At 36.1% G+C, this 18,729-nt stretch overlaps 2 protein-coding genes across 4 annotated transcripts; both read right to left on the bottom strand.

Annotated features, from left to right (window-relative positions):
- Positions 1-2,226: 2,226 nt before the first annotated feature.
- On the bottom strand, positions 2,227-11,473 carry LOC105038502 (alcohol dehydrogenase 1). Of its 3 annotated transcripts, XM_073259579.1 has the most exons (13): positions 11,267-11,473; positions 11,099-11,160; positions 10,794-10,886; positions 10,459-10,551; positions 5,084-5,220; positions 4,846-4,892; positions 3,985-4,310; positions 3,824-3,906; positions 3,562-3,637; positions 3,278-3,339; positions 3,050-3,145; positions 2,787-2,948; positions 2,227-2,575 (listed from the first exon to the last, which is right to left on the bottom strand). In XM_073259579.1, exons 2-13 carry the CDS (start codon positions 11,133-11,135, stop codon positions 2,459-2,461), a joined length of 1,329 nt encoding a protein of 442 aa, XP_073115680.1. In that variant the 5' UTR covers positions 11,136-11,160; positions 11,267-11,473; the 3' UTR covers positions 2,227-2,458. The 3 variants fall into 3 exon arrangements, 2 of the variants coding, with proteins under 2 accessions (XP_073115680.1, XP_010912627.1); XR_830740.4 differs by lacking the exon at positions 11,267-11,473 and having other exon boundaries at positions 3,094-3,145; positions 11,099-11,234; XM_010914325.4 differs by lacking the exon at positions 11,267-11,473 and having other exon boundaries at positions 11,099-11,234.
- Positions 11,474-13,520: 2,047 nt separating this feature from the next.
- On the bottom strand, positions 13,521-17,675 carry LOC105038505 (alcohol dehydrogenase 1). The gene is made up of 10 exons (XM_010914328.4): positions 17,375-17,675; positions 16,540-16,676; positions 16,360-16,406; positions 15,604-15,929; positions 15,433-15,515; positions 15,117-15,192; positions 14,614-14,675; positions 14,382-14,477; positions 14,120-14,281; positions 13,521-13,815 (listed from the first exon to the last, which is right to left on the bottom strand). Exons 1-10 carry the CDS (start codon positions 17,409-17,411, stop codon positions 13,699-13,701), a joined length of 1,143 nt encoding a protein of 380 aa, XP_010912630.1. The 5' UTR covers positions 17,412-17,675; the 3' UTR covers positions 13,521-13,698.
- Positions 17,676-18,729: the final 1,054 nt, after the last annotated feature.

Consider the following 18,729-nt stretch of genomic DNA (forward strand, 5'->3'; position numbering starts at 1 on the left):
AGACTTGGTGCTTCCAATGCAAACTGTTTTGGATCTCAACCGAAGTAGTTGTAGTTTCTCAAATCTGATTTTTTTTTTTTTTGCTAAAACAAAACAGAAATTGGATGGGGACGATCCGGCGCATCTACCTCCTCTGAGCATGACTATAGAACTCCAACCCTCCACTGCAGAATTTTGATTTGGGATTGAGTTTAAAGGAATAGGCGGCCTTCTCTCTACCATTTGGGCAAATCCAACAGATGAGTACATCATCCCAGTACCACTGAAAGCCAATGGATCAGATGTCGTGTCAGGCGTCATATTCGGACCGTCAAAATACGCTCCATTCGATAGTCATTCATGTTGTAGTATTTAATCACAGTCTGATATCCATCATGATTTGAATTCGGATTACATCATTGGAAATTTATGTTTTCAGATGCTGTTGGTTTACTTTTACAGATTCAACTTGCTTAGAAGGATGGATTAAATTCACTTCGACAAGTCAAATCAGTGTTAGGTTATCGATTTTTTCTTCTTTTGAGATGATGCATGTTAGGGTCAGAACTGCTCGTGGACACCTTATTGACACTAAAAGGCAAGATTAATTGAATTTGTATAAAAAAAAAAATCTAGTTTTGATCATACGTGGCCTTACATGGAGGAAGGACACCTCTGAATTTATCAATGTATTCTTATTTTTTTTGTTCTGAAAATATATGTATGTATGTGTGTGTGTGTATATATATATATATATACACACACACATGCGTGCGCACGCACATGCATATATTTTAGCCGATCTGAACTAGTTTAGGATTAAGCTGAGTTGAGTTGGGTTCTAGAAATATAACTTATATGCAGGAGATAATCTAGAATTTTCACATTAAAGCTTTGTATTAAGAATTTATCTTTAATAGAATCTGCCCAACAATTAATGGGTAGTGGACCTACTTGTTGGGGGGGTGGAATTGAGCGCAACATCTTTGTTGGCAATAACTGTTTCATCAATGTACTCAGCTCTTGATAATTTAAGAAGAAGCATGTTGGACAAATATGTGCATGTAGGTGATGGATTTTTGCCAACATATGCTGACTCCCAAAATCCTTTCCCACTTCACTTGAGTCACAATTGGTGCCTCTCAAATCTTAACATACAATTCGATGTTTAATTCTCCGACGCTTTGCTACTGAGCTATGGGGGCATTTTTATTAAAGTTTTGTACATCATAAATTTACACCGATGATGGGGTGGGATAGAGTAAAGAGGAAAGAGGGTCCTGCAATCTCTCTCAAACTAACAACTAGGTACTTGAATGGTGAATTATAAATGACTTGGATTATAGAGGGACCTTCTGTAGAATTTCTAGTTCTGTTCTACAACTATGATTGTGTTGCCTATCAAGAGGGCAAAGTTAAATATTGATCTTGCTTCCTTCTCGAAGATGGCATGCATCTCAAACCAGGACCAATAAAATTTGTTATACATAAACAAATTTAATAACTAGAATATTAGAATTTGTTGGTATAAAATTTAGTGAAAAATGAAATGAGATTGGTAAAAAGAATGTCATATATGTAAAATAACCATATAAAAAAACATTTGTCTAACTCAGCCCATGGAACTTGGATCAGCTGATTGCCACCCTCTCCACAATGCATGTGCTAAAGAGAGAGGCAAAGGGTGAACTTGAAAGGTAGCCTTTCACTGTCATCAAAACGAAAAGGGCCCCCCTGCAACAATCCCTGCTTAACACCTTGCGCTAACATGATGTTCACAAATTAGCCAAATAATTAAAGGGTCAGGGAATTGAAGGAAATCTAGCAAAACTCAAAAATATAAAATCTAACTTTTTTCTTTTGATAAGATGAAGAGAGTGGAAATTAGAGGTTGTTTTTTTTTTTTTTTCATATACCTCTTTTGATAGGAGGAAAAGTGTAGAAGTTAGACACCACTAAAGGATGAAAAGCAGTATTTGTTGTTCTAATTTGGTGGTCATGGGGCTGAGACTTGTGCATATCCTTCCTAGAGCGGGTACCACTCTCCGTTTGCTCTTCCAGTTGGTGAGATAGGAGATGAAACAGGGTGATGTCTTCTATTTGCTCTAAGGAAGGTAGGTTCCACGAAATTTATAAGACAAAATTAAGTAGTTTGTTTTGGTAAATCATATTTACCAAAATAAACTACTAAATTTTAAGTAGTTTTTAATAGAATTAAGTAGTTTTTAAGTCAACTTACCAACTTGGTTTCATAGTAAATGCAATCTTTCCTCAAGAAATCCAAGTTGCAGACATTACATCACAAAATTTTCTGCAAGATATAGCAGAAAAGATAACATACCGAGCTCATCTTTCAATCAAACCTTTCTGCTATTTCTTCTTAACCAAAAGGAAAGCTTATAATCAATATGGAACAAGACATGTTTTATTTTCTCATAACTTCCTCTCCAGAGTAGCTTCAAGGAAGTGTAGTTCTGCTCTAACCATCCATGTGAATGATGCAACGAAGGCCATCTCCTTTGAGCATGTAGTCAAAGGCCTTGTTGATCTCAGAGAAAGGTACACTGTGTGTGATGAACTTTTCCAACTCTAGCTCCTGCACCATGGAACCAAATTTTCAAAAAAAGATCAGGAGAGTCCAATTGCAGGCACATTTCTAAAGGACTAATCATGACTGCTGAATAATTGTCGATAAGCTTCTGAATTTCCATTCATCAATACCTCTGCATAATTTAGCTAGTTGTACCATAAGAAAGATTGTTTTTTAACAGAGTGCAAAGCATGAGAAATCAAAACCATGTATTTACCTTGTTCATATACTTCTCCACAACCAAAGGAAGGTCAGTGCGTGGTTTATAGTTTCCGAAGAAGGTTCCCTTAAGAGTCCTTTCAGTCAGAAAGTTTATAGGGTGGGTCTTGAATTGGGCTTCTTTGTGAGGCACCCCAACCAGCACAGCAACACCCCAACCCTGACATTCAAGGTCACATTTTTAGCATATCATAATAATACCGAAACAAATTATTAGTGCACAAGGCTCTTGAACTGCTTGTAAAGGGAGTCGGAAGATACATCGTGAACACATTCGAATGCAGATATCATGGCATTTACGTTACCAGTGCATTCAACGCTCCTATCAACTCCACCGCCAGTCATTTCAGCAAGCACCTGAAAAATTGCCATCGCATACTAGTTGTTTTGGCAATATAGCTGGTATTCAAAACACCTAATTTAACTTGCAATATATTACTAGCACCATAATTCATTTGCCAGAATATGAAAGTTTAGTATTGATCAAACCTCTTGGACTGGCCTGTCATAGTCCATTGGATTCACAAACTCAGTGACGCCGAACTTCTTTGCTGGTGGCACGAAGGGGGATTTTTAGCACCAAATTTTGAATAAGTTCAGTAGAAATCAGATGTCAACAGATTAGACTATGAATAGAAATATAGAATACCGCATAGTTTTGAAGAAAAACATGCCAGAAGTTTGGTGCTTATGTCAATAAAGGTTAAATTGGCCCTACACTAGTTTTGTTGATATGGCAAGACATTCTATAATCAAAGGAAGCAGCTCTTCACCTTCATTAAATTTTGTAGGATTTCTATCAACACCAATAATCCTTGATGCTCCTGCAATCCTGGCCCCTTCAGCAGCCTATTAATATGAAGGCATAAATCAAATATAACTGTTTGCCTAATCTTTGTTTGATAAATCAAATATAAATAAAATTAAAACAATACTAAATGGAGATGATGTATCATGAAGCATGAACCAGAGGGCCATGCAAGTACACATTTAGAGCTCTATAAATTAGATAACTGAAATAGGAAAGATACTCACAGCAAGGCCTACAGCACCCAATCCAAAAATTGCCACTGTTGAACCCTTTGGTGGTTTTGCAACATTTAGAGTTGCACCAAGACCTTAGAAAGAAAACAATATGGGGAATTTCATGTGTCTGTTTTGGACATTCTGTATACATGACAATCTTGGTGTCTCACCTGTTGAAATGCCACAGCTAAGAACACAAACTTTATCAAGGGGAGCCAGGGGGTCAATCTTGGCAACACAGCCTGAGTGGACGACAGTGTACTCACTGAAAGTGGAGGTTCCTAGAAAATGATAAATTGGTTCTCCATTGATAGAGAACCTGGATTGCCCATCACTGATCATCACCCCTCTTTCGGTGTTAATCCTAAGGAGATCACACATATTGCTCTCCTCATGCTTACAGTGAGCACACTCCTTACATTCACCAGTGAATACAGGGAGCACATGGTCTCCTGGTGCAAGATCTGTTACGCCTTCACCAACACTCTCCACAATCCTAATATCACCATATGATGAAAAAGAAAAATGAATAAATATACTGAATAGAAAAAGTTTATTAAATTAGCATTCTGGATGAAAGAAAACTGGTGGTTCCCTGTGAACAGAATTTATTTACCAATCTTTAAAAAAAGATCTCAATTAAAAGCTTTCAGAAACTAATAATGGTTGCAGAAATATAAGACCATTATGAGTGTTGCTCAATTTGGTATCAAGCTTTCAATCTACCATGACCTTGTCATTAAGTCAAATGTCTCATGTATCAAAGTGGCAACAGAGAGCAACACCTTTAATCAAGCAGATGAACTTCTATTAATCCCTTTGCAACTATAATCTTTTTAAAAAAGAGGAGGGAAATAGAGACCAGGTTTAGCATGCTATATTGGTCGTATGAGTTGCATGGGTATTAATTGAGATCACTTTGGTTGTATAAATTTGAAATCTCATCTAAGAAATCATTAAAGAAAGCAACCTAAATAAGAACAGTTACTGACAAACAGATTTATGCAAAAATAAGACTATGGAAGCCATACCCTCCTGCTTCATGGCCAAAGATTCGAGGAAACAAGGGAGTTTGGCCCTGCAAATTATAAAACAAACAGAATTGTAGAATCTTAACAAACTGTCATGAACACAGAAAATAAAGCTGATAGAGCTATATGACCAACATATTTGCTCTCTCTCTTTCATTTAAATGTTAAGTGGCAGGCAGAGGAAATTCTTGTGAAGAAAAAGAATACTGGTTTTTATAATATATGTGAATAAAAATACCTTGGCTTCCCAGAAGTACACATCAGTGTGGCAGAGGGAAGTGTAGAGGATCTTCAGCCGGACCTCCATTTCTTTTGGAGGTGCAACCTCGACCTCCTCGATCACTAATGGCTTCCCAGCCTCCCATGCAACTGCCGCTGTATATGAAACAAAAATTAATAATGCAACGCAAAGACCAGTATGATAAATCAATTGTTTCTAACTATTTTTTCTAAGAAGAAATTGTTCTGGCAGTATATTAATTTCTTTGATTAAGAAAACATAAACATCTACCAGAAGTTACTAGGACTGCAAGGGGATTGATGGAATTGAATTTTTTAGTATATTTTATTTATGATGGATTTTAGGTGATTATGATTGACAAGCTTTGCGTTATCGAGGGCAACATCCTTCAGTAGCATGATCATATTATGTCTTGGATTTAGGACGTGACATTTTATGATATCAGAGTCTTAATTATGATCACTTGTGACTGCGATATAAGTGATTGGGACATGATATAAGTAATATTAGAGCTTAGGTTATGATCAATAGGGACTATGACTTAAGTGAAATTTAAGTATAAAGTTATGATCATTAAAAATATGATAAAAGTAGCAGAAAGAATTTGAAGTCTGAATTTTGGATCAATAGGTACAGTGATAAAATTTATGCATAAGTGGTATATGATGTGCATAACGGAACTGATGAGTTATATCTCAGATTTGAATAAGTAGGGTTTGACCTAAATATGAGAGGTGTTGACTCTGGAATAAAGTGGGATATGTTGATATATTATATTGAGTATACTTGTTCAAATGTTATTTAGGTAATTTTGGAATTCTAAATTTGATATGGGTGAAGAATATGATGACTTTTCCAATTTTGATGTTAATTATTTAATCATTACAATTTTGAGATTATTAGAAGAAGTTTATTTAGGATGTGGCCTCAGAAAGAATTGCATCATACAAGAGAATTGTTTTTTCCAGCATTGAATCTATAAGAGGATCATGTATTAAACTCGCATGTAAATGAAAAACATATTTGGTTTTATTGACGAATTGGATTTTATTATGAGAGCATGATATATACATTTTGATGGAATCTTTAATAATTTTTATTACCATCTTTGAATTGGATTACTTGATCTTCTTTATATTTGTTGAGATAGTGAGGTGTATTAATTATTTTAAGTCAAAGTTTAGGTTTCCGAGTGGATCTAAAGTATCTTGCTATTGTTACATTTTTGGAAGACTTATATGAGTTTTAACAAATAAAGAATAAGTTTTATATCAGTTTATTTATTGATGCGAAGGGTCATGATGAAGGAAGCTCTATGAGAAATAATTGAGTTGATTTCACTCACGACGATATTGACTTAAGGTCTTCTAATTTGTTAAAGATTTGAGTTAAATGTTTTACAAAGAAAGATTGGTTTGGAATCATCCCATTGATTGTCAAGCAAATTTAGGAATAACTCACTCCAAATTAATTCTAGATGTATTGAATTCTAGATGAGTGGTGAAAGCTTATGCAATGGTTTCAAATATAGAAAGTGGATCAAAATTTTAACTTTGATGTGGTATGCTCAAGACATAGCAAGGACAAAGAAACTCAAAGTTTTGCTCTAGTTCTATTTACAAAAAAAAGAAGAAAGGTTGGATCTTTCTTAGATTCTAATATAAAGTGGTATTTTTGAATTCATTCGATAAACCTATAAATTCGATAAGTTTAGATCAGAGTGCACAGCAAAAGTGTGGTGGTTTGAACTGATTAGGAACATTAATTCTTTGATTCAAAAGATATTATGATGGAAGACATTACTTTCCAAGTAATAAAGGATTTTATTAATAATGAAAGGATATACTACTGATTCTTGATCTAATCTGGACATAATCGTGCAATTTTTGCTAATAAGTTATTCTATTGTAGACAATGCTAAGAAGAACCAGGGACATCTTAAGTTAAAGTTAATGGATTGATGGTTCTTTGGTTAGGCTTAGACCTAGAATGTTGTGGCATAAATATCCTTCTAACTTTGCCATCGTTACTCTATATGGTTGTAGAACCTTGAGGTTTTTCTAAAATAAAAGCCTAATTGTTAAACATGGATGATGCTAAGAGAAGAAAGAAGGCTGTCAATACTCAAGCCTTCTACTAAGGATAGATTGGGCCAATAGTACTTTTTGAGTGAAATAAGTCAAAGCAATGAATTTTAAGGGCAAGCAATTATGATATCTTAATCGAAGATTGGGAGGCTAATATTCTTTTGAAAGAGAATAAGAGAATTTGATATGTAATGTAAAATGAAAGGATTGAGTTTTGGGAGCACAAGGATGACATGATGGATGTGTACTTTTGAAGTTTGAGCCTGAAGATATGCCAAGTTTCGAGGATGAAATTTTTTTTTTAAGAGGAGTAGAATGTGATATTCGGCCCTAAATTTTTTCCTGCATGAATCTTAAGGTAGCTCCTCCCCCCCCCAAAAAAAAGAAAAGAAACAGCAATGAAGACTCCCGATAGGAGTTTTCTTCCCCATTGAATCTGGGTGAAAATCGATCTCCTAGAACTCTCCCTCTCCCTCGTAAGCAAGCCACGATGAGCACCGGCCTTTCTCCCTCTTCTTCTCTCTCTTTTTTTCCTTTGAAATCGTGGACTACCCTCACCGTGTTCGTCTAAGATCATCGCCAGAGATGTTGCTAAAGCCCAAGGTAAGCCCCGGACCTCTTCCTCTCCTTCTTTCCATGCCATTGCGCATGGCCGCCGGCCGTCGAACCTATCAAAAGGGCCGCCAAAAGCAAAGACCTGTTTTCTCTGTTTTAATCGAGCCTTATTTTTTCTTTTTCTTGCCACCAACGCTGCCGCCTGCGGTGCCGCACTTCTGGATCATGACCCCCGACCTCCCTACCTTCCTCCTCAGAGGTTATGATCGTTGGTGATCCAAGAAAGGGATCGGATCCCCTATTTATCATATTTTTTCATGATTTTCTTGACCGACCGGTCACCACCGCTGGCCTTCCACCATTGCCCGTCGTCGGTCGCCTGCTGTCAATCTTATGGCCATGAGCGATCGGGCCCTTTGCTCCCCCATTCGGCCAAAAAAAGGAAGAAAAAAAAAAGAGAAGAAAAGAAAAGGAAAGAAAAACAAGAAAAGGAGAGGGAAGGGATTTTTCTCTCTCTTGTGACTCTCTTTGCTCTATCTTTCTCTTCCTATCTAATCCTTGGATCCCAGTATGAACTTAAGATGATCTTTTTAAAGTGATCTGAAATCACTTTGATATCCGTGCAGTAGGTCGGTTTTCAGTCCGACCCTTGTCAGAAATTTATAACATTTGATCACTGTTAACCCTTATTGAGTCATCCTGACATGATCCCTGATGATCTTGATCATGGATTCCTTCTTTTGAGGAATATGAAGACTCTCTCTCCATTTTTTCTCTATATTTTCTCTCTTCATCCACTTTCTCTCTCTAAGAAGATCTAGGAACTCCAGTATCGAGTCATACCTTCTTCTTCTAGAGATCCGTGTTGATCCGATAAGAAGATCCTGAATCGCTTTGATGCCTGGATAGTCTATTGGACTGATCACCTGATCAACGACTTTCTTTTATTATTTAATTTTATTGAATTAATTGAATGAAAATTGATCATAATTTAACATTTTAAATAGCATTATCTGATTCATCTAACGAAGTCTAAAGATCTAGGATGAACGAGGTAAGTGGATCATATGCTTCTTATTTTTTTTAAATTATCATATTTTTCATGCAAATAATTTGTTGTTGATGAAATCATATTTTTCAAAAAATAAGGATCGGCATATATGATATGTAAAAGCATGTTTTATTATGATCATTGATTGCATGAATATATTTTATAAAAATAGCATGTTTATGAAGTATAAATTTTATTGTTTTTCCATCTATATACATATATGTTTTAAGAAAAAGATATAAAGATTTCAAAGGCTCTCATATAAGTATGAATAAATCTCTAAAATTGAAAAGATCGACATCCGAAACTAGCATCTATAAGAAACATGATCCCACCAATGGATATAAAATTGACATATGCAACAAGAATTTTATCGATTAAGAAATATGACCCGATCACGGATATAAAGTGACTTTAGCACGAATATCTATGAGCAATATTTTAAAATATGATATGAAAATCCGACAAAAATGATTTACTCATCATGTTTATGAAATTTTATGATTTATGCATGCATGATTGTTTTTATGACTTATTTTATTATATGCTCTATGAAATGATTTATGTTTATAATATCTGTTATTTTCTAAATATTGCACTATCATGAAAAAAATTTATACTTGATCTGGTAAAGAAGCGTAGATTCTACTTACTGAGCCAGTATAGCTCATATATTTTTATTTTTTCTTTTACAGACGAATAAGTTTAGCACCAACGAAAGATTTAAGCTTGGAGATCTGCGTAGCAAGCTTGAAAATTTTGTATTTGAAACTTAGTTTATGGGATGATTATGGATTTGTAGCCAATTATTTATGAATTTTGAGATGTGAATTTGATATTTGATTTTGGATTTAGTCGCTTTAAACCAATTTTGATTTAATTATATGATGAATGATGGAATTAAATCTTTTACTATATGTTATTTATGATGAATTTTAGTTGATTATGATTGTCAAGCTTCGTGTTATCGAGGGCAGCATCCTTCGGTAGCATGACCGTGTTATGTCCCAAATTTTGGACGTGACAACTTGAATCCAAAATGATCACTCTTATCAAATATGGTTTCAATATGAATCATTTTAAGATCTGGTCAAGACATGAATGGAAGCAACATGAAGGTGGTGCAAGTAGTGTAGCATTGAAACTGTCTACAGTTAATCAATTACCAACAAATATTACTCACTGGAAATAGACTGCTGCTACTCTTTTTCTTTTCTTTTCTTTTTTTTTCCTTTTTTTTGCAGAAGAGGCTAGTAGGTAATAAGCCGCAAAACAGGAGCAAACAGAGCCAAAAAAAAAAATTTTGTGTCATAACCCCTAAATTCATTGAAGGCAAGATTTGAGCCAAGTTTCTGGTACATCTTCCAAGAAATTTTATCAACTTATTGGGCAAGCATATTTGATGATCACATTTGAGAGGGGAAAAGTTCTGTAACAATCTTGAAAAAAAATTTCATATCAAATTCCTGCAAAAAATTAACTTGAAAAACCATGACTTTATTGAAGATTAGTTAATAGTCTCTGATTTTGACAAACGATTCCACTACTCAAAGATCTTCTAACTACAGAACTGCAAACGAAATCAAAAACAAAACTGAACATAGCATAGGCACATAAACACAAAATGACACCATACAAAAAATTTTAATTAGATTCCTTTAATGTGCTTAAAATGCTACCTCGGCATTGTATGACCTGACCAGCTGTGCTTTCAATCTCTTCCACCTTGCGGATTTTGGGTTGTACAGTAGTAAATCCCCTGGAGTCATGAACTTAAGCAAAGAAAAAAATTGACTTTAGAAAATTACTAGAGAACCTAATATTAGCAAAAAAGCAACAGAGCAGAGAACCAAATCAAATCTTTAAGAAAGAGGAAGTATCTGCATAGGAAAAAAAAAAAAAAAAACCATACCAACCTATCCAACAGTATTACTTTTAAAAATAATCCCAAAGCAGAAAACTAAGTGGAGATATCATTGAAGAATTTATAACAGAAATATAGAAGGCTACAAACCTTGGCATCTTATAACTCGACTACCTCTGCTCATAATCTTTTCCACCCTGTGGGTTGTGGGATGCAAGACAGGAAATACCCTAGGATGAATAACTACGAAAAAAAAAAATAGTAGTAACTTTAGAAATTAACCAGAGGGCCTCTAATATTAAGAAAAGAGAACTCAACCAAATACCAAGGAAGATTCAAAAAACAGAGCATAGGGACATTAAAAAAAAAAAAAGGAAGATCAAACCATCCCATTCTATCCAAAATCTTAGGTTCCCAAAATGAACCCAACATGGTGGATTTGAAAGGCTACAAACCTCCACATCTCATCAAATGACCAGCTGCCATCGCCATCTCTGAGACTCCTCCTCAAATGCCTCTGGAAAGATCAGTTTATATGCAACAAAACAATGGAACTTACCATGGTGTAGAGAGAGAAAGAGGTATTTATAAACCCACAGAGAGAGTGTTCAAAGAATGCCCACAGCTAAAGCGAGAGGGTTCCACTCGGTGGGCGGAGCCGGGAATTGGTTGCGGTGTTCCTTGTCTAGCTTCTTGTTAGCCAGAGACGTTGAGTAAGACAACGGGTTTTGGAGGTAGTAGTTGTTAGTAAACAGGGTTTTGGTTGTCTTTATTGGTAGGGCAATAGATTAAGGTGGAGAGGGAGGGAGAGAGAGAGAGAGTCCCAAGGGTGTCCAAAGACAAAGCGGAAGAGTGCAGAGAATCTAGCGCCCCTTCGCTTTCCATGGCTTGGTGGCCGACGCCGGAATCGGTTACGGTGTTCCTTGTCTAGCTTCTTGTTAACCGGGTACGTTGAGTAAGCCAATGGGTTTTTGGAGGGAGTAGATAAGGTTCCGACTTCCGAGATTAAGGTTCCGAGAGATTGGATCGAGAGTGGAGCTAATCGGGGTTTGCCCAGCCACCAGATTTGAGGCTTTTGGGTTTCAATCCGTTGGATGACCCTAGTCCACTGGTTCCGACAAGGAATGGAATCGATTGAGAACTAGGGTTTGGGTCTAAGGGCGATGGGACATTGAATTGTGTTTGGTTTCCAAACTAGGATTAATTTTTTATTGGTTTCGAATTTTTGATGTAGGCTGAACACATCTTGTAATTTTTTTTTTTTTTTGGTTATAATTGGAATAAGGAGCAAGCTCCGAAAAAGAAGAAAAAAAAAAAGGAAAACAATTCAACGGCAAGAATAACTAAACTCCCAAAAAACCGCATCCATATGTCTCATCTCGAAGCAAAGTACCAAGCTGAAAGGGTCCTTCATGTTATCCATATGAGAGGATTTATTGTTCCTTTCTACATCTATTGATCCTTTTTCCATATGTCTTATCTAACTCCTGTTACCCAGCAGGAGCCTTATAGAACTTGTGTGGAAACTTGTAATCTCATATTACCATGTCTTGACCAACCAGAATTTTGTTGTCCTCCACTCCTCAATACCGGTGGACTGGAACATTTTGATAAAGTTACTGCTTAATGCCTTTAAAAATAAGAAAAAAGTGTTACTGGCTTAGTGCTCAAAGGAAAAGGGATCAATAACACTTCGACTTTTTATGGAAATTATCATTATAATGGAGAGACAATAGGCTTATGGACTACCAATGAGAGCAATTCAGAAACAAAAGAGCTTTTCTGACATTAGATCTTTATTAAAAAAAAAAAAAGACCTAATAGTTAAACCCACAAATGTCAAACAAACAATTCAGTAATATATAATCATATTTTCCTTCACTTTTTGGTCATACAATAAACATAATGAACTTCACTTAGTGATGCAGAAAGATGAACATTTAAAATTTTCTGAATGCTTTCTTATTTTCATCACCTGTATAAATCATGATTCTATATAGTTCTTATTTAAGAATGTCCTTAGCAAAACCCAAGAAATGATTTAATCAAAATTTCTTGAGACTCCTGTTCGTCGACAAAAACCAAGAAGGGGGAATCGATCCAGAGCTAAGCCTGGTTGAAGCTTAAACCCAATCGAACATATGGGACTTGGAGAGACCAGGAAAGGAGAGGGCCTAATATGCAAAAAAATATACCTATAAATTTATTAATTTATTTTATTGATGAACACTAGATCTTGGCACTGTGACCTATTGACAGAAAGAGTTCAGCCACCTTATGATGCTTCCTTACATAAATCCATCTGCTCTGACTTGTCTTCATGTGTGATAATCTTTGCCCAGTACGTTACAGGCATGTTTGGTTGGGGTGAGTTGGACTCTAAAATAAAAATAGAAATAAATGACTTCCATTTCAACAATTTAGTTAGGATGCCTTAATCTTGTAAAATCTAATCCAAACTCTCACATAGTATTCAAATCCCATTCCAATTCCAATAATGAACCAAATGCTGGGAATATGACCATTCTGATTCCCGTTCCTATCCATTTTGATTTCGATTGCAAACCTAACACACCATTCACTGTATTGTGAATATGGATTGGACATTTATTCTCCTCTAAGAGAATCCTGGAGCAGTAAAGGCCTAAAGGGGAACTTCAAATCAAAAGTGACACTAGAGAAACTTATGGGCAACCATCAACAGAATAATCCAGCATAAGCCTCATCAAGGCCTTCAAGTGCCACCATATTTCATACAAAACAAACCATACCAAAAAGCTTAGGTGGCAAACGAGGAAAGATATCTGACTTCTCATAATCTCGAGAAGAAGCGCACATCACATAGAAAAAAAAGACAAGCGAAGTACAGACAGGGAATATGTAACGCAAATTTTATTCATCTAGCAGAAAAGATGAGGACACAGCTCATCTCACAGTCAAGCTCAGTTTCCTATTTTATTATAAACACAAAGGCTAAGATTCACATGGCACAGGAAATGCTTTATTTTGTAACGAGTCTCTCTCCAGAGTGGCTTTACCAAGGTGTAAACCTGCTCTAACCATCCATGTGAATGATGCACCGAAGGCTTTCCCCCTTGAGCATGTAATCGAAGGCCTTGTTGATCTCGGAGAAAGGTAAACTGTGGGTGATGAACTTCTCCAATTCTAGCTCCTACACCATCAATGCAACATGGAATAGTGATGATAAGAATCCAATTAGAGGTACATTTCTTCTAAGATTAACGACCGAAAAACACAAATATACTATGCTGGAATCTAAGAATAAATTTTGGTGCTTTGTTAGCTAAAACTATGACCTCAAAGTCTCTAATCCATTAGGAGTACCGCTTTTAGCCATCAGCACAAATACATTAAGAGATTTTTTTTATAGAATGATTAGGCAGAAACTAATCACTTTTGTGAAGCAAAACAAAGCAGTACAATTTGATCAAGAGAAATTGGAATCATTTGTTTACCTTGTTCATATACTTCTCAACAACTGAAGGAATGTCAGAGCGCGGTTTATAGTTGCCATAGAAGGTTCCCTTAAGAGTCCTCTCATTGAGGAAGTTCAGAGGGTGTGTTTTGAACTCAGCTTCTTTGTGAGGCACCCCAACAAGTACAGCAACACCCCAACCCTGAGGCAGAAAACATTTTTCAGATTGCTATCATATCTGAGCCTAAACTAATGGAACACAAGGTTTGAATTGCAAGTATGAAAAGGGAGTCAGAGAATACATCATGAACACATTCGAATGCAGATATCATGGCATTTACGTTGCCAGTGCATTCAACGCTTCGATCAACACCACCATTAGTCATTCCAGCAATCACCTGGAAAATATCCAATCTTTCTAGTTACCTCACTTCAATTGATTCCCATAATATAGTTTTAACTTCTATTGGCAGGTGTCCTTGAATGAAGTCCTTTATCACCACATAGGAAGTAGTATCATGTCCAGAAACAAACCTCTTGGACTGGTTTTTCATGCTCCAGTGGATTCACAAACTCCGTGCAACCGAACTTCTTTGCTGGTGCAAAAAAGAAAATCAGATATTTTAATACCATATTTTAAAGAAATCTAGTATTGATCAAATGGCCACAAAAAATATTAAAGTCAACATTTATGAGTAAGCATTAACTGGTAGGTACTGCACTTTAAAAACACGCCGAACATATTTTACCCTAGCTGAAGTTTGATGCTACTAAGAACAAAACTACGTAAAAGGAATTCTCAGGAAAAGAAAAAAAAAAAAAACTTTGTTCGCAGATCAGTAAAAGTTAAATTAGCCTGAACTAGATTAATTGATGCAGTAATATGGATTCAATGATCTTTTGATCAAAACGGAGGCTGCAAAAGCAGCCACCTACAGATTTTATTATATGTTCAGCAATATTTACAGGAAAAAAAAAAAGTTTGGCTTAGATGCCCTTAATATGGATTCAATGATTAAGAGGAGCAGTTGTTTCACCTGCCTCAAACCTGCTGGGGTTGACATCAACACCAATGATCCTTGATGCTCCTGAAGCTCTAGCCCCTTCTGCAGCCTGAAATAGAAGTGAATAAATCAGAAATGAAGCCAAAACAGAATACTAACGCATGTCCAGAAAGAAGAAATAGAAAGCTAGACCTCGGCAGCGGTTGCAGGTGCAGGAGCGGCTACACATAGCAATGCAAAAGCTTTCAGAAGAGCGGCAATGAAGCATTTAGGAAGCGGGCGCTGATTTGAGTTTACATGAAGTTTCCAAGTGCTAAATACAGAAAAATGGTGCGATAGTGATACTCACAGCAAGACCTACAGCTCCCAAACCAAAAACAGCCACTGACGATCCCTTTGGTGGTTTTGCGACGTTAACTGCCGCACCGTACCCTTAAGAACAACCATTCGAAAGATGATTAAAATCTTCATTATATCTAAATTTTGAAAAAGAATGTACAGGACAGCCTTGATGTTTCACCTGTTGAAACGCCACAGCTAATAACACAAACTTTATCAAGGGGAGCCAAGGGGTTAATCTTGGCAACGCAGCCAACATGGACAACAGTGTACTCGCAGAAAGTTGATGTTCCTAAGAAATGGTAAACAGGCTTTCCTTTGATACTGAACCTCGATTTCCCATCATGGATCATCACTCCACGGTCTGTGTTTATCCTGAGGAGATCACACATGTTGCTCTCCTCCGATTTACAATGAGGACACTCTTTGCATTCTCCAGTGAATATAGGGAGGACATGGTCTCCTGGTGCAAGCTCAGTCACACCCTCCCCAACACTCTCCACAATCCTAAAACCACCAAATAATAATAATAATAATTAACAAAAAAAACAAGTACATATCTTGGCCATGAAATTTCAAAAAGAAAATAATAATAATGCAGCGGTTATTACAAGATGAACATTAATTACCTGTCAACTTGATTAAAACAAACATAGATAACAAAGCTTTCAGCAAAAAACAGAATTCTCTGAAAAATAGTGCTTTCCAATTTCAAATAATTTCAAATGACAAGATCAAAGCAAACATGTCATGGATTAAAGAGTCAATAGACAGAAACTATTTTGTTGGAAAAAGATGGAATCTCACTTAGTTTGCTTGTGACTATGAATAGTTGAACCTCAAACATCAAATTCTTAAGAAATTTATATCAACCTGCACTGAACAAATTTCAGAAGGAACGAGAATGATGTCACTGAGAAGGTTAAGAAAGTCATACCCTCCAGCTTCATGGCCAAAGATCCTAGGAAAGACAGGAGTCTGACCCTGTAATATTTGGTAATCCAAAAAAAAAGACACAGAAATATTTTTTGATCATTCATAGAATCATGATTTGGAGATCAGTCATAAAGAGAAAGAAAGAAAACTAAATTTGTTTTCTATAACACAAATAGATTACCTTGGCTTCCCAGAAGTAGACATCAGTGTGGCAAAGGGAAGTATAAAGGATCTTCATCCGGACCTCCATCGCCTGCGGCGGCGCAACCTCCACCTCCTCGATCACCAGCGGCTTCCCGGCCTCCCATGCCACCGCCGCTGCATTCATAAAAACAACATAATCACAACACAGAACAAAAAAAAAAAAAAAAAAAACAACTATTTTTCCCCACAAACAAAAGTTCATCCCTAATTATGGAAGAATTACAATATACTAGAAACTAGAAATTGCACCACCCTTGCCTTAAAATCAGTCTTTAAACGGTGAATAACATGAACAAAGATGGTAACCAATAACCAATCTTTCACAACCCCCATCACCATGAGGGAAAAGAAACGAAAATTTTACTGCATGTAGTCAAGAACACAGTGCGAACAAAATTTCTCCTTTCAAAAAAAAAAAAAAAAAATTCATCTACAAGGACTGATACTGATTTCTAAAAAGAAAAAAAAAAGGTTGGTAAAGATTCTGTTCAAGAGGACCCGGCACAGCATAAAGCACAACAAAAAGAGATTAAACTATCCCATTCTATCCAACAGAAAGACCACAAAGAAGAAGACTGAGCGGAGACAGCATTGATGAGTTGAGAAAACATCCACAAGGACTGATACTGATTTTTAAAAAAGACTAACCAAAAAGTTGGTAAAGATTTGGTTCAACAGGACCAGAAACAGCATAAACCACAACAAAAAGAGATCAAACTATCCTATTTCATTCAACAGAATAACCACAAGCAAGAAAACTAAGTGGAGACAGCATTGATGAGTTAAGATTCATTTTTACAGGGCTCACAAACCTCTGCATTTGATGACCTGACCAACAGTGCTTGCCATCACCTCCACCTCACTCTTCCTCAGATACCCCTCCAATGATCACTCTCTCAGACTACTTTTCAAAACAAAGTTGGAGCAAACCGGCTGGTTGGCACGCCTACATATATAGCCAAGAGCGAGAGAGATCATAGCCTTGATTTTTTTTTTTTTTGGGCCAAATTTTCTCGAGGCCCCACGGGTGCTGAGAGTAACGCATATCTCGGAGACGGCATAAACCCGGTTTCCAAAAAAGAAAAAAAACCGGTTTCCTGTCACGCCGCTCCTTCTGGATTTGTTTTTATTAGCTGGAGAGTGGTAGCAGGACGACGGGCTTACAAAATATGCTGAGGTTTTATTTGGACTTTTGGATGGGAGGTGCGAGAGAAGTCTAAAACCATGGTCTGGAACCGGAGACCGAGTCCGGTATTCCAGGGCCATTGACTGGTTCCACCTCGTTGTTGGAGATCAAAATTAGCTTCAGATTCTATCTTTCGCTCTGATCTTCTCTTAGTCGTATTTTGCATAGCTCTCAAGGCACTCTAAATTCTCTCCATACTTTATCCATTTGTAGTGGTTGTCGTGCAATCCAACGGTGCATATCATAAAAAAAAAAATAATAATAATATTCTTTCTCATCAATTATAGGATTCGAATCCAAAATTACACATTTCGCATAGTGGCAATGTGAACCGTAATGAAGATATCAAAATTAGACATCAAAATTATAGATTTGAATCTTCTTTATGCTGTGCATCCATCATTGGGATTTCTTTAAAAAAAAATTGAAGAGTAAAAAGAAAAAAAAAAAATACAATTACCATTCATCCATCTGAATTTCTATCTAAAATTGCCCATGGCTAAGCAAAATATATGATCACTATGGATCCTCTACAGATGATAATAAATTTTTTTATTATACTTTTCTAACATATTAATTTCTTTTTTTTTTTTTGGGAGATTTCTGTCTTCAGCTGCTACTTAACCAACTCCTTAATCCATGTTCCTTCTTTGTTGTTTTCTTAACGGCCAAATCCCGTGCACCTTAATCCATGTTCTTTCATTGTTGTTTTCTTAATGGCCAAATCTTGTGCAAAAGGAGAAAAAGATAAGCAAGAAAAGACCCAAGTCTTAAACCTCATTTACTATTAAATAAAGGATATTTTTGTCCTGCAGTCTTGGTTAATCATAACTAAAGGTTTTGCCGATAAAAACTAGTGGATGGACTGATTTATATAAATAGAAATTTTACAATAATTCTTATATAAATATAAGAAATGAAGAATTTAATATATTTTAAGAATTAATTTTTATAAAAATTATTATAATATAATATGTTGGT

This window comes from Elaeis guineensis, chromosome 1 (genome assembly GCF_000442705.2).
Source record: "Elaeis guineensis isolate ETL-2024a chromosome 1, EG11, whole genome shotgun sequence".
In the NCBI taxonomy this organism is placed as follows: domain Eukaryota; kingdom Viridiplantae; phylum Streptophyta; class Magnoliopsida; order Arecales; family Arecaceae; genus Elaeis; species Elaeis guineensis.

What these genes read in the sequence shown, in the direction of transcription:
- LOC105038502 (XM_073259579.1), bottom strand. Translation starts at nt 11,135, where the DNA reads ATGGCGATGGCAGCTGGTCATTTGATGAGATGTGGAG. An exon ending in TAGCTGTGGCATTTCAACAG is followed by an intron (nt 3,907 to 3,984) that starts GTGAGACACCAA and finishes TTTCTTTCTAAG; the next exon opens with GTCTTGGTGCAACTCTAAAT. An exon ending in CATTCGAATGTGTTCACGAT is followed by an intron (nt 2,949 to 3,049) that starts GTATCTTCCGAC and finishes CTTGAATGTCAG; the next exon opens with GGTTGGGGTGTTGCTGTGCT.
- LOC105038505 (XM_010914328.4), bottom strand. Translation starts at nt 17,411, where the DNA reads ATGGCAAGCACTGTTGGTCAGGTCATCAAATGCAGAG. An exon ending in TCTACTTCTGGGAAGCCAAG is followed by an intron (nt 16,407 to 16,539) that starts GTAATCTATTTG and finishes CAAATATTACAG; the next exon opens with GGTCAGACTCCTGTCTTTCC. An exon ending in CCCCAGCAGGTTTGAGGCAG is followed by an intron (nt 14,676 to 15,116) that starts GTGAAACAACTG and finishes TTTTTGCACCAG; the next exon opens with CAAAGAAGTTCGGTTGCACG.